Consider the following 11,471-nt stretch of genomic DNA (forward strand, 5'->3'; position numbering starts at 1 on the left):
AACACTCCTGTGTTGACCATCAGAGCATAATCGGGAAGACGGGGCGTATAGACATGAAGCTCCACATCTGAATGGGTTGACCAGTGTGCCTGCACGTGTCGTAAATCTCAATTTATATATTTGTGTTTGGCCGCTAATCCTCTCCACATCTGCTGTTCAGTAATAACGATGATAATGTTACGTAGTAATACTCGCCGACGTTGTGTGAGACTGTAACACGGAGAGATGCCGTGTACATTCAACTAACAATTTTTATATGTGTTTTTAAGATTAAAAAGCAAGTCGATTAATTGAGGAAAATAATCCACAGCAGCCCGAAACTGAAGGCATTTGGCTTCATCATTGACTCCACCAAAAGTCCAAAATAACACATCTTAAAATACATCCTACAAGCTGTGATATCAAGCTGGAGACTAGTGGAGACATGTATAACCAAAGTCACAAGGATGTGGATGATTTGTGCCTCACTTCCTCATTGCCCCCTGGCTGGATCAGAGAAGTAAGGCAACGGAAAGCCGGCAAGACAGCAGGCAAACTGGATGTCTACATCACAAGGTAACTCTGTGCTTTTAAAGCATTTATCTGTTATTGTACCTTTCAATACATCACAGACAGTTAGATCATTACAATTATTTTTGTCTGTTGTTTTAGTCCCCAGGGGCAGAGGTTCCGGTCAAGAGCATCCCTGCACGCTTTCCTCCTAAAAAGTGGAGACGGGAACTTGGACATTAAGCTGTTTGATTTCACCACATCCAAAGAAAATGTCACTTCTTCCCAAATAGTCCCCGCCAAAGTAAAGCAGACCAGACGGAAGAAAAAACATCCAGATGGACAGAAGGAGATAACAGAGGATGTAACTGAGATCCTGGATCCACCCCCAAATGAATCTAAAAGAACCTCTTCCTCCCTCAGAAGTGATACTGAAGATGAAAAAAGTGTAGAAGATGTTTACCATATTAATAGTGACATTGTACCAGAGAAGGTCACACATGTACTACAAGTTAGTGGAGACAAAACTGCTGAGACTGCGAAGTGTTGCTCACAAGCTGCGCCTTCGGGGATGGTGGATGATGTGAAACTGCAGAGGAGCCCTCAGAGAGTGGGACTGCTGAGAGAGAAGCTACTCAGACTGACTCCTTCCACTAATCAACAAAACACATTAACTGTTCACAAAGATGTGAACAATTCGCAGCCTTCAGTCCCGACTCTGAATGTAGAACCTGCCAGTGAAAGCGAGAATGAAGGTGAGGATGAGCGAGACGCAGATAAGAAACAGCTTCACAGCGAAGGTGTCGACAAGCCTAATTCTGAACTGGAGGCTGCAGCTCACAGTCATAAGGAAGTGGAAGAGGAGGTGTTGTTACCAGACATCACTGGTGGGAGCGTTACACCTGTAAGAGACTCCCAGAATAGTAAGTATGATTTACAGTTTGACGGCTTGCAAAAGTTTTTAATAATTTGAAGAAAAAAAAATGTTAGCATAGTTAGTGCAATTTTAATACAATTTATGATTTTTTTTTTTTTTTTTGTGGTGTCTAAAAAAACGTGTTGTTGCTTTGTTGTTGAGATTACTTTTCTGTCATCAGGTGTGGTATTTTTTAAAACATTTTCTTGTGTGACATAAGAATTTGTCGATTTACTTTTTTTTATATATATATATATATATATACATAAATGTTTCCTGTCTTCTTAGAGTCGAAGAGCTTGGATGACAAACGGAAAACCAGCCCTTATTTCCGCAGGAGGCCCCTCAGAGATGGTAATGTTGGAATGGCTCATTTGAAACTAAAAGCTTGTGTATATTCATATGTGGAAGTAATAACCAACATTTATGAATTAAAATCATGTATGTGGTTAAAGAGGACATTGTCCATATTCAGGACTTAGCCCGCCCAGGAGAAAGGCTTTCAAGAAGTGGACACCCCCTCGCTCTCCCTTTAACCTCATACAGGAAACCCTTTTCCACAACCCATGGAAGCTCCTGGTGGCCACTGTTTTTCTGAACAAGACAAGTGGTAGGACCCAACACACACGCACTTCAATATTCTGGATGCTGGATGTACCGGTGCCTGGTATTTCACTCTTATTTTTTTTTTCTTCAATACAGGTAAGATGGCCATTCCTGTACTGTGGCAGTTCTTCGAACGTTACCCGTCTGCAGAGGTAACCCGGGAGGCCGACTGGAAGCCCATGTCTGAACTTATGAAGCCCCTTGGATTGTATGAGCTTAGAGCCAAAATACTCATCCGCTTCTCAGGTGAACATCAACCTTCCGTGTACATCCGGTGTGTTTGTGCACAATATTTATATTACTGTTACACTTATTATACTACATATTATAGCAGTGAAATGTATCTTTTTTGTGTGTGTGTGTTTCTGTATGCTTTTAGTCAGACGAAAATGAAACAGTATAAATTGCCGGAGAAAATCTCTCGAGCCTTTCTCCCCTGTGTAGATGAATATCTAACTAAACAGTGGCGTTACCCTATCGAGCTGCACGGTATCGGGAAGTACGGCAACGACTCCTACAGGATCTTCTGCGTGGAAGAGTGGAGACAGGTGAGTTTAATCCCACGTAGTCTACTGTTACAGGATTACATTAGGTTTGTAATGTTAATTAATGCTACTTAATATTTTTATGTCAAAGGTGACGCCTGAAGATCACATGTTAAACAAATACCACGCCTGGCTGTGGGAGAACCATGAAACTCTGGAACTGCAAGGAAAATTCATTGAGGAACAAACAAGAAAATAAGTTATTTTACATACACATTGCCATGGGCGTAACCACGGCTTTTTTGGAGAGGTTGTGTCCCCCCCAATACTGAGAAAATATCAATCTGTCTCCCCAATATAGAGTAAAAACTTTGTTAAATAACGCTTCTGTCTCTTGTTATTTGCTGTTTATTTTCAATTAATTTCCCATTGTGAAGGAAAACCTAATTGTGTGATTCCCCTTTCCAACTGTACACTTTGTTTGATCAGAAAACAGCTGTAATATCACTGCTCGAAGCCACCAGACTCCATTAATAAAAACGTAAATGTGTGTCATTTTAACGTGTAGAACACTGAAGTTGAGTCTGGTGGCTTTGAACAGAGCGATATGGGGCTATGGGTATGTAGCCTAATGTCCAAAATACATACATATTGCTTTCTATCAGTGATATTTAGTATGAAGTTTTCATGACTTTTTGGAGAACATACTATACTATGACATTTTTGGACATTTCAGACCACATGCTTTATTAATAAATTTGTATGACATTTTAGACAGCACACTATAGGATGAATTTTTTTTTTTTTACATTTTAGGCCACATGCTATACTAAAACATTGTTATGTCATTTTGGAAAATATACTATAGTATGATATTTTTATGACATTTTGGACGAAATACTAGAGGATGACATTTTGGGCCACATGCTATACTAAAACATTTTTATGTCATTTTTGAGGATATACGATCTATACATCTCCTACGCACCACCTGTTTTTACTCCACGTTCAATAAAACTTTTAAAATAGTTTTAAAGTTTCTATAATTTGTGAGTGAATAATTTAGTCAATCTTCTGACTGGTTTTCTTGTCACATATGTAGATGAAATCTGCAGACATCCCGCTGACTGTATCCGGTTAGGCCATTGTCACAGACTAATAATCTTTCTTTATGAGTGTGCTGATGCATGGCCAGTCCACGCAGCAGCTTTCTTTTTGTGGGGGTAACCTGATTCCCAAGGCAACTGTTGCCATCGCCTAACACTCAGTTTGTGCACTGGCATGTCTCAGTTTAATCTTTAACGAGTACCACTGCAGGAATATATATATATATTTATTTACATTATGATTTAATGCAAACAGCATTGCAACTTTAAGAAGAAAAGTAAATTGTGCTTTAAAAGTTTCATTGTACACAAAGACTGGACTTCTCTGGTGTGCAAACAGAAGAAACGGCGCGAACTACAGGATGAAACTACGTAAGAAAACAATTTTTTTTGGTTCAAATTTGCTGTCAAACACAAATAATCTTTATGAGTATGTGCTGTGATTGTGTTTACAGCTGCCATCTCTGTGGCTTCCACCCCAGTCTGTATCCCTCATGAGGCACCTCCTGTTCGGCAGAGTCACTGCTTGGTGGTCACTCCCGTGACGTTTCCCATCATCTCAGGCGTGGCCCGGCTGTGGACAAGCAATCAGGTGAGCAGAGATTTATTCACCATGCCCCCCTTGTGTGATAGGCAGGTGATGTTTGCTTTGAGGTCAAAAGAAGAAATATTATATATATTAAGTATTCATAAAATGTGCTCCCTAGAGTATTCCAAGATTGAACCCTTTACATCCACCTTTGGTCCATAAACGCACCGTCAGTCTGGAGACACCAGCTGTTCACCACCACAACCACCAGAGGACGCTGATCTTACAGAGAAGAGAACATTGCAGGTAGGAAGACCTAATATGACTAATTGATTTGTTTCCCCCCCCTCAGAATTAGGATAGAAAATCCCAAATGCTGTTTCCATCTTGGCTTCAGTCTCAAAGTCACTTTGGTCTGTCAGGTATCATCAGGTGTGGCGAAAACCCTTTTATGGAACCAGCAGTGAGAGAGAAGAGTACAGGTAAGCTAGTGAACACATCAGCTTCACTACCTGCACTGATGATTCCTTTTGATATTTCAGCATCATGACATTTATTTGTGACAAAGATACGCTTCGTTTGTATTTCTGTAGGAAGGAGTTGCGAGAACAGTTGAACAGGCAAATGGAGGATAAATGTGCAGCACTGAAGCTGCAGCTGGCCGGTAAAGTGAAGGAAGCCGAGCAAATCCGAGAGGTGGACCGCCTTGCCCTGTCCGGTGAAAGAGAGCAAAGGATCCAGCACAGGACAGCAATGACAGCATACAGAGACGAGAACAAGAGGGTACAGTCATACATGTATCCACCAGTGCTTTTGTGTTCCTGCCTCCCTTACAAATGCGTCTGCATGCTCTCGGGTTACAAAAATCTAGGGAGTGTCTGAGTTGGTTTTTTTTTTGTCTTGTCTCTGTTGTTTGTGTACAGCTAATGGAGCAGAGCTGGAGGGACAGAGCACGAACACGTTCCCAGGAGGCCCTGAGGGAGAGAGAGCTGCTGCGCCTCAACCCCATTAACTGGAGTGGAACACTGAAATAGGTTGAACCTCTTCAGGAAGCCACAACTTCAGGGCTCACTAGCACTTAGGCATGCTTAAGTGTCAGATAAAAATGAGTTTCAAAATACAGTGCATGATAGAAACATTTAATAGCGAAAAGCGAATATTCCAGAATAATATTTCTAGGTAATGTTAAACTAGGAGCAATCAAATTAAACTCTCCATGCCAAAGTATTTCCATTGTGACAGTTTACAGTTACTCCAGGACATTCTCTGTGTTGTTGACTTCTCTGCATGCCCTGTAATTTATAATGCAACATTATAATTGTAGAAAAGGTTTTTCCCAGTTCTATCTTATGTCAGGAGCGGTATAGCCTTAACAAAATCCAATTAAAAATCCCAACTAAATACATAAGAAGTGGCAAATGTTCTCTTTTATTGTAATGCAAACCTCTATACTGATTGATGGACAACATTCCACACTTGGAAAATCAAAGATAAAATAGAAGGACGGATAAGAAGTGATACCTCAGTGACTGTTTAACAGAATGCTACTATATCTGCTAGAAATACAGTTGAACAGATTCAAATCTGCGTTGATAGTGCACATTAAAATCAAGAAATCTCAAAAACAATCATAAATATTGCTTAAAAAAAAAAAAAAGCCAACACAAAATGGCTTGCATTGTCCACATTCTCTCACACACACATGAAGCAGTAACGTTTGTGATCCAGCAGCTAGGTTATTCTTCCATGCCAAAGTAAGATAATAAATTAATACAGATGGTGCAGTACCTTTCGTTTCAAATCCTATTATCATGCATTATTACTAAAAAGAATCAGTCAGGGAGGAGGTGATAAAAAGTCATTCTGTGAATCTAAATAACTCCCAACATTTCTGGAGTGCTCTGTTTTGGGACAATTTGAGAAATCCATAACATTTCTGATCTAAATCCGATGCCCACAGAACTAAGTCTAAATGTTGCTGTAACTGGTCAAAACATACGCACCAGTCAACAATTTCTGCTTCACAGCACTGAAATGGTGAAAAACATGAATGGACATGATGACTGGAGGTTTTCATTGTGTGGAAGAAAACGACATCTTTTCTTGAGCGACATAGAGGCCATATGAGACATCCAAATGCATAATAGATTTTAACAATCAGTAGTGGTCTTTATGTCACCCTTTGTTCCCCACAAAGTTGAGGTAGGGGATCAAGTTCAGTTCCTTTATATCAGTGCAGTGCTGCTTTGTTATTCCTCTTAAAGATTCACGGATTCATAGTCTTCAAGTTCGCACTTTTTCCTGTGTTATCCTATTCATAAACATAAATTAACAAACCCGAGCCCTTTTAAGTAATTCCCCCATCACAAATAAATCCCTGAAAGGCTAGCATTGTAAAGACAATTTCCTGTCCCCAGTTGGGTTTTATTCAACTGGCTGGTATTCCAAGGTCCGTTAATCAAATCGTGGTCCCAGACAGTCTAGCGTCCCTTCAGAAATCCATCCAGCATGTAGTCTCCCTTTTCTGTCAGCCAGTATCCAGCCATAGCAGCCACCCCTCCGATGAAAATGGCTGTGAAGACCATGTCACCCTTTGCAGCTAGTGTAGCAAGGGCACAGATTACAACGCCAAAGAACATCTGCTGCAGTACGAGGACCTCATCATCCGTCATGTCATCAAACAGTCCCTTCTCTGGGCCAGCTGAGGGGGGGGGGGGGAGAGAAACTTAGCCAAGAGTTCTGATAAAAATGAGGGTTTGTGTACGTATTGCAACTAATACTTACCAGGAGGCTTATTCTCAACACAAATGCTATCTCTTCTTATAAATCCATCAGCACAGTCACAGTGGAAGGAGCCCTCCTCATTGATACAGGCCTCGTTGAGTCCTGGGCACGCTATTGCACGTTCACTACATTCATCTATATCTGCAAGAGGAGGCAAAGAAAATCCTTTTAGAACGGCATTAGCAGAAGGTAAAGAGGTAAAATGGTGTAGAGATTCAGTTGCATTGACTTACCAAGACACTTGGCTCCCCTTAATCTGTAACCACGTGAACATTTCTTACAGCGGGCAGGACCACTTCCCATGCAGCCCACACATGCCTGGTCACAGCCTGGATACACGAGAAGTCAAGTGGTCAATATTATGTACGGGGGGGGAGGGGTAGCGCAGTACAGTGATGTGCCCAGAGCAGCGGGTAGATCACGTCATTTGGTCGACATCAGCACCCGAGTTACACAAGTTTTGTAACGAGTGGTGGAGCCTACCTCTGCATTCATATGATCCTTCAGTATTGTGACAGTAGGTGTTCGAAGGACAACGAGCCAGCTCCGTACCGCACTCATCAATGTCTGAGAGACAATAAAAGGCATGTTAAACAACACGCATCCAGGAAACCAGTACAGAATCACACCAGTGTTACCAAATGACCTCTAAAGCCACACTCACCCACGCACTTGTTGTCATGAAGGATCCAGCCGGGTTTGCAGTCCAGACATTTGTAATCCTGCGGCCCTGAGCATTTCTTACACGAGTGGTAGCAAGCTGCAAAGGATGACATGCAGGGAGAAGTCAATTTAAGACGACCCCGAACGGATAGTAACAATGAACAGTAGAAACAGTTGTGTGAATCTACAGCACCTGCACAGGCTCCGGAGCTGTCATTGGAGCTTTTCTCTCTGTAGTAGCCATCAGCACAGCTCTGGCACAGTTGACCCGAGTATCCGGGATCACAGACACACTCTCCGTCTCCCAGGCGGGTACCCTCCCCCTCACAGCGGCCCAGACCTCCACACACACCACCGGGTCCGGATGGACACTCTGTATTGAATAAACATGTTCGTAGTGGTTCTCTGGAAGTCTTCTGATTAAAGCTTTGAATTAGCATGATTCTGATTACCATCACTCGGTTTTACATATTTATAAAATCCTTCTTCAAAAATGAGGCTCATTTAAATTTTGTGTATAAAGGACCAAATCCCAACACAACGCGCATCCGGACACTTTGCGTTGTAATGTAATGGTGAGACCTTACAACATTACATAGAGAAAGCCAATGAGTCGATAAGTCCTACATTGGCGACAGTTGAAAGGAAAAACTCCCTTTAAATGGGGATAACCACCCCTCCCCCCGACGACAGAGCCAGGCTCAGGTGGGCGAGCATCTGCCTCGAATATTTGAGGGGAGGCAGAGATAAAAAAAATTTAAAAAAAAAACCATAGAGGAACATGGTAACATGTTCTGTACTCATATCAGGCAGCTTGTTGTTTAATGCTTTTCACACCTTTGCATTGAGGTCCAAAGCGTCCAGGTGGACAACACAGTCTCAGCTCCTCTATGCACAGCCACTCAAACAGGTCCGGTGCCTCCTGCTGCCTTTAGGAAATACACAGCATTTCAGTCAAGACTACAACAGGACCATTATAATACATCTTGGCACAACAGCTGGAGCCAACAAGGCCTTAATATCAAATAAATGTGGGATTAAAACTGATTTAATCACAGTTTATCTAAATTCAAGACAGAGTACTTTAAAGTAAATCGATAAGGGACAATCTCATAACTTCAACATATAATAATGTTGCTATTTTTTCATTTTGTTATGAAACTTTGGCTCATTTAGATTTACCACACACACGTACCTGTGGAACCACCATGTCTCCACTTGGTCCTCTATCTGCTCCAGCAGCTGGTTACATTCAAAGTCTGCTTTCTCACAAGCAGCTTCAACGATCTCGAGGAGCCGAGTCTCACTGAAACAAGAGGCAAGAAAGTCGTTAAAAAACAGAGCACACCAGAAATGGTGACCTCGCTCTTAGCCACCAGTGTGGCATTTCCAAAAGACTGTCTTACGTAATCATTCACACAAAATATCACACAAACATGCAGCGAAGACAAACTCAATTGAAACATCTTTCAGGATGGTTCCTGTAACACAATTCAAGAAAGACAGAAGCTTGATTTAATCACGTTACCTGATCACAAAGACGAAGTGAATGAATGACTCTAGAAAACATGGTCTCACCTGCGTGCATACTTGGCCAGCTTGTCCTCCTCCCAGGCAGTGTTACCTCCCCCAAAGTTCTTGTTGGCTGTTCTCTCCAAGCCCTAAAAGGAGAGAAATTTAGAGGCTTTGATGATTTAAAAAAAAGCACAGCTCTAAGAAGACGAGCTAGAATTGGTGTTTGATTAAGTTAACTGCAGTACCGTGATGAAACTCTCGGTGAGTTTTCGGCAGGTCTGGCACGGTGCCGTCTGGACTCTCACCACAGAGAGCTCCGAGAGAAGCACCAGAGCAGGCAGGAATGGCCAGGACAACCACATGATCCTTCAAAGAGAGCGCACACACACACACACACACACACACACACACACACACACACATTTAATGCATAGTAAATTTGAACAAAGAAGTTTGGGTTTAAATACTTCTAAACACCACAGAAAGCATCATCGAGCACACCCACAGATTGACTACACGCGCCTCGCTCCCACATCGAACTCATTACAGAAATGTCTACCTTCAGTCAGGAGACGGTTTAAGAAATGAGTCTCCCTGAAAATAACATTCAGAGCTTTTTACTTTTTCAAGTAGACGCTCAGGGCAAACCAAACACTTGTCCTTCCTGACCTGGCCAACCGTGTGGCAGCAAGACATGTACAGACAATCTGTGCACCGTGATGCCGGTCAACAAATAGTTGACCCCATGACACACTTCCAATCACAGCTTCCTGATTTGTATAATGAAGCAGAAATGCATCAAAAATAAATGGAAAATACGGATACGAATAAGTTTGGAAGAACTTAAAAAAAAGGGGAGAAATGCAAAGGGAAAATAATAAATAAATATATTACAAATGAGCAATAAAATGGGAAATTAAATGGGACAAGCAATACATAGGGGAAATAACGTGCATAAATATACAAGTTAATTAAAACAGAAATATTAATATATGTCACATTTCAGGAATTAACTGATACCTGAATTATTTTTTCATAATATTTTGGTGCATTTAATTCAATATTAATTTACTTTTTTGCGTCATTTAATTTTCTAGAATGCATTTTGGATTTTGTCCGTTTTGGTTGTCCATATAACACAACCCAAAACTGTGCATTACTTTTGTGAAGCTTTAAATGCATGTCATACCCCTCTGTAAGTCTGTCTGCATCTTCAAAGGCAAAAAAAAATAAAAATAAAAATTAAAAAAAAATGCCCCACCAAAAATAATAATAATTAAAGTCAATAGTATGGTATATCTTATGGTATTATTTAAACTGTGGTTTATATAGCCTTACAGCAGCTACATTGCGGTCCTGTAAATTTGTCTGCCTCCACCTGGCATTAATATGTTCATTCAGACTTCAGTTCATCTCGTAATTTGGGTGAATAGATCACACTTAACTAAATAAAATCCTCAAAAAAAAAAAGGCTCAGCGACGCGTTTCTCTTGTCATTTAACGCGAGTCTTGTCAGAAAATCCATAAAACACGCAGTTCGCCTTTCTGCGATGCTCCAGCTTCGACGTTAGCTTCGTTAGCTCCGCTAGCTCAGCATCAGCACCACAGGAAACGAGCCGACTGGCAGTTAGCCGCTAGCCTAAGCTAACGTCGTCTCTGTCCGCTCATCTGTCCGATGTCTCTTTTAAAGTCCACTGAACTCAGCCGGTGTCCTCCGTGGGATATTTAAGTCATCTTTACGGCACTCCCTCTGAAAATGACGTCGCACTGTCCATTCTGGTCTTACCTTGATGGGAAGAAAAACAAAACAAAACAAAAAAACACCCACCTCGACCGGGAGCCCCACCGATGATCGTCTGATTTTTTCCCCGGCTGCTTCGCGCACAACGCAGGCACAGTTTCACATCTTGGGACGGACGCTTTCAGCGCTTCAAGCGTGCCATTTCAGCGAAGACTAAAAAGCCCGCTAACGCTGGTGGTGCTCACGCAGGCTCGTGTACCGTGAGTTGCAAGCGGGATAAAGGAAGGAATGAATGAATGAATGAATGAATGAATGAAGGTGCAGCTTCTTCCAGTCGCGTCTTGTGTTTTCCTCGCAGTCAGCGGCCGAACAGGACCTGACCCCGCCCAACCCCACCGGGAACCAACAAATCAACCAATCGCTCAACGTCCTGACGTCATCGGAAGAACACGTCATTTATTTTTATTTTTTTTTATCAAACCGTTTAAAAATGATCTAATGTCGCAGCTCTTGCTTGACTGTCCAAAAAATGAATTTAGACGCATGTAGGATAGGCTGCGTTTTAACGAACCAGACGTGAACATCTCTGTAGTAGCCTACTTAAAAACAAAACATCTTTTTTTTTTTTTATTTTAAA

At 41.6% G+C, this 11,471-nt stretch overlaps 3 protein-coding genes across 3 annotated transcripts; 2 read left to right on the forward strand and 1 right to left on the reverse strand.

Annotated features, from left to right (window-relative positions):
- Window positions 1-19: 19 nt before the first annotated feature.
- Window positions 20-3,519, forward strand: mbd4 (methyl-CpG binding domain protein 4). The gene is made up of 7 exons (XM_069140825.1): window positions 20-555; window positions 652-1,412; window positions 1,694-1,759; window positions 1,881-2,015; window positions 2,108-2,257; window positions 2,456-2,559; window positions 2,648-3,519. Exons 1-7 carry the CDS (start codon window positions 425-427, stop codon window positions 2,753-2,755), a joined length of 1,455 nt encoding a protein of 484 aa, XP_068996926.1. The 5' UTR covers window positions 20-424; the 3' UTR covers window positions 2,756-3,519.
- Window positions 3,519-5,202, forward strand: LOC138193050 (uncharacterized protein D1044.6-like). Its single transcript, XM_069140827.1, has 6 exons — window positions 3,519-3,974; window positions 4,058-4,194; window positions 4,310-4,437; window positions 4,554-4,613; window positions 4,725-4,914; window positions 5,055-5,202. The coding sequence occupies exons 1-6, from the start codon at window positions 3,965-3,967 to the stop codon at window positions 5,163-5,165; spliced, it is 636 nt and encodes a 211-aa protein (XP_068996928.1). The 5' UTR covers window positions 3,519-3,964; the 3' UTR covers window positions 5,166-5,202.
- Window positions 5,203-5,256: 54 nt separating this feature from the next.
- Window positions 5,257-11,224, reverse strand: LOC138193049 (protein disulfide isomerase Creld1). Its single transcript, XM_069140826.1, has 11 exons — window positions 10,922-11,224; window positions 9,339-9,459; window positions 9,157-9,239; window positions 8,774-8,884; window positions 8,416-8,507; window positions 7,772-7,951; window positions 7,580-7,675; window positions 7,399-7,482; window positions 7,149-7,244; window positions 6,916-7,056; window positions 5,257-6,832 (listed from the first exon to the last, which is right to left on the reverse strand). The coding sequence occupies exons 2-11, from the start codon at window positions 9,453-9,455 to the stop codon at window positions 6,612-6,614; spliced, it is 1,221 nt and encodes a 406-aa protein (XP_068996927.1). The 5' UTR covers window positions 9,456-9,459; window positions 10,922-11,224; the 3' UTR covers window positions 5,257-6,611.
- Window positions 11,225-11,471: the final 247 nt, after the last annotated feature.

Source organism: Embiotoca jacksoni, unplaced genomic scaffold (assembly GCF_022577435.1).
Source record: "Embiotoca jacksoni isolate LCO1_2020_lvr unplaced genomic scaffold, fEmbJac1.0.p SCAF_9, whole genome shotgun sequence".
NCBI classification, from domain to species: domain Eukaryota; kingdom Metazoa; phylum Chordata; class Actinopteri; family Embiotocidae; genus Embiotoca; species Embiotoca jacksoni.

Excerpts from the sequence above, each read along its gene's own strand:
- LOC138193049 (XM_069140826.1), bottom strand. The coding sequence starts at position 9,455 with ATGTGGTTGTCCTGGCCATTCCTGCCTGCTCTGGTGCTTCTCTCGGAG. Across the intron at positions 7,676-7,771 it reads CAGCTCCGGAGCCTGTGCAG|CTTGCTACCACTCGTGTAAG; the intron begins GTGCTGTAGATT and ends CATCCTTTGCAG. Across the intron at positions 6,833-6,915 it reads TGTTGAGAATAAGCCTCCTG|CTGGCCCAGAGAAGGGACTG; the intron begins GTAAGTATTAGT and ends CCCCCCCCTCAG.
- mbd4 (XM_069140825.1), top strand. The coding sequence starts at position 425 with ATGTATAACCAAAGTCACAAGGATGTGGATGATTTGTGCCTCACTTCC. Across the intron at positions 1,413-1,693 it reads TGTAAGAGACTCCCAGAATA|AGTCGAAGAGCTTGGATGAC; the intron begins GTAAGTATGATT and ends CTGTCTTCTTAG. Across the intron at positions 2,016-2,107 it reads TTTTCTGAACAAGACAAGTG|GTAAGATGGCCATTCCTGTA; the intron begins GTAGGACCCAAC and ends TCTTCAATACAG.
- LOC138193050 (XM_069140827.1), top strand. Across the intron at positions 4,438-4,553 it reads CAGAGAAGAGAACATTGCAG|GTATCATCAGGTGTGGCGAA; the intron begins GTAGGAAGACCT and ends TTGGTCTGTCAG. Across the intron at positions 4,614-4,724 it reads AGTGAGAGAGAAGAGTACAG|GAAGGAGTTGCGAGAACAGT; the intron begins GTAAGCTAGTGA and ends GTATTTCTGTAG.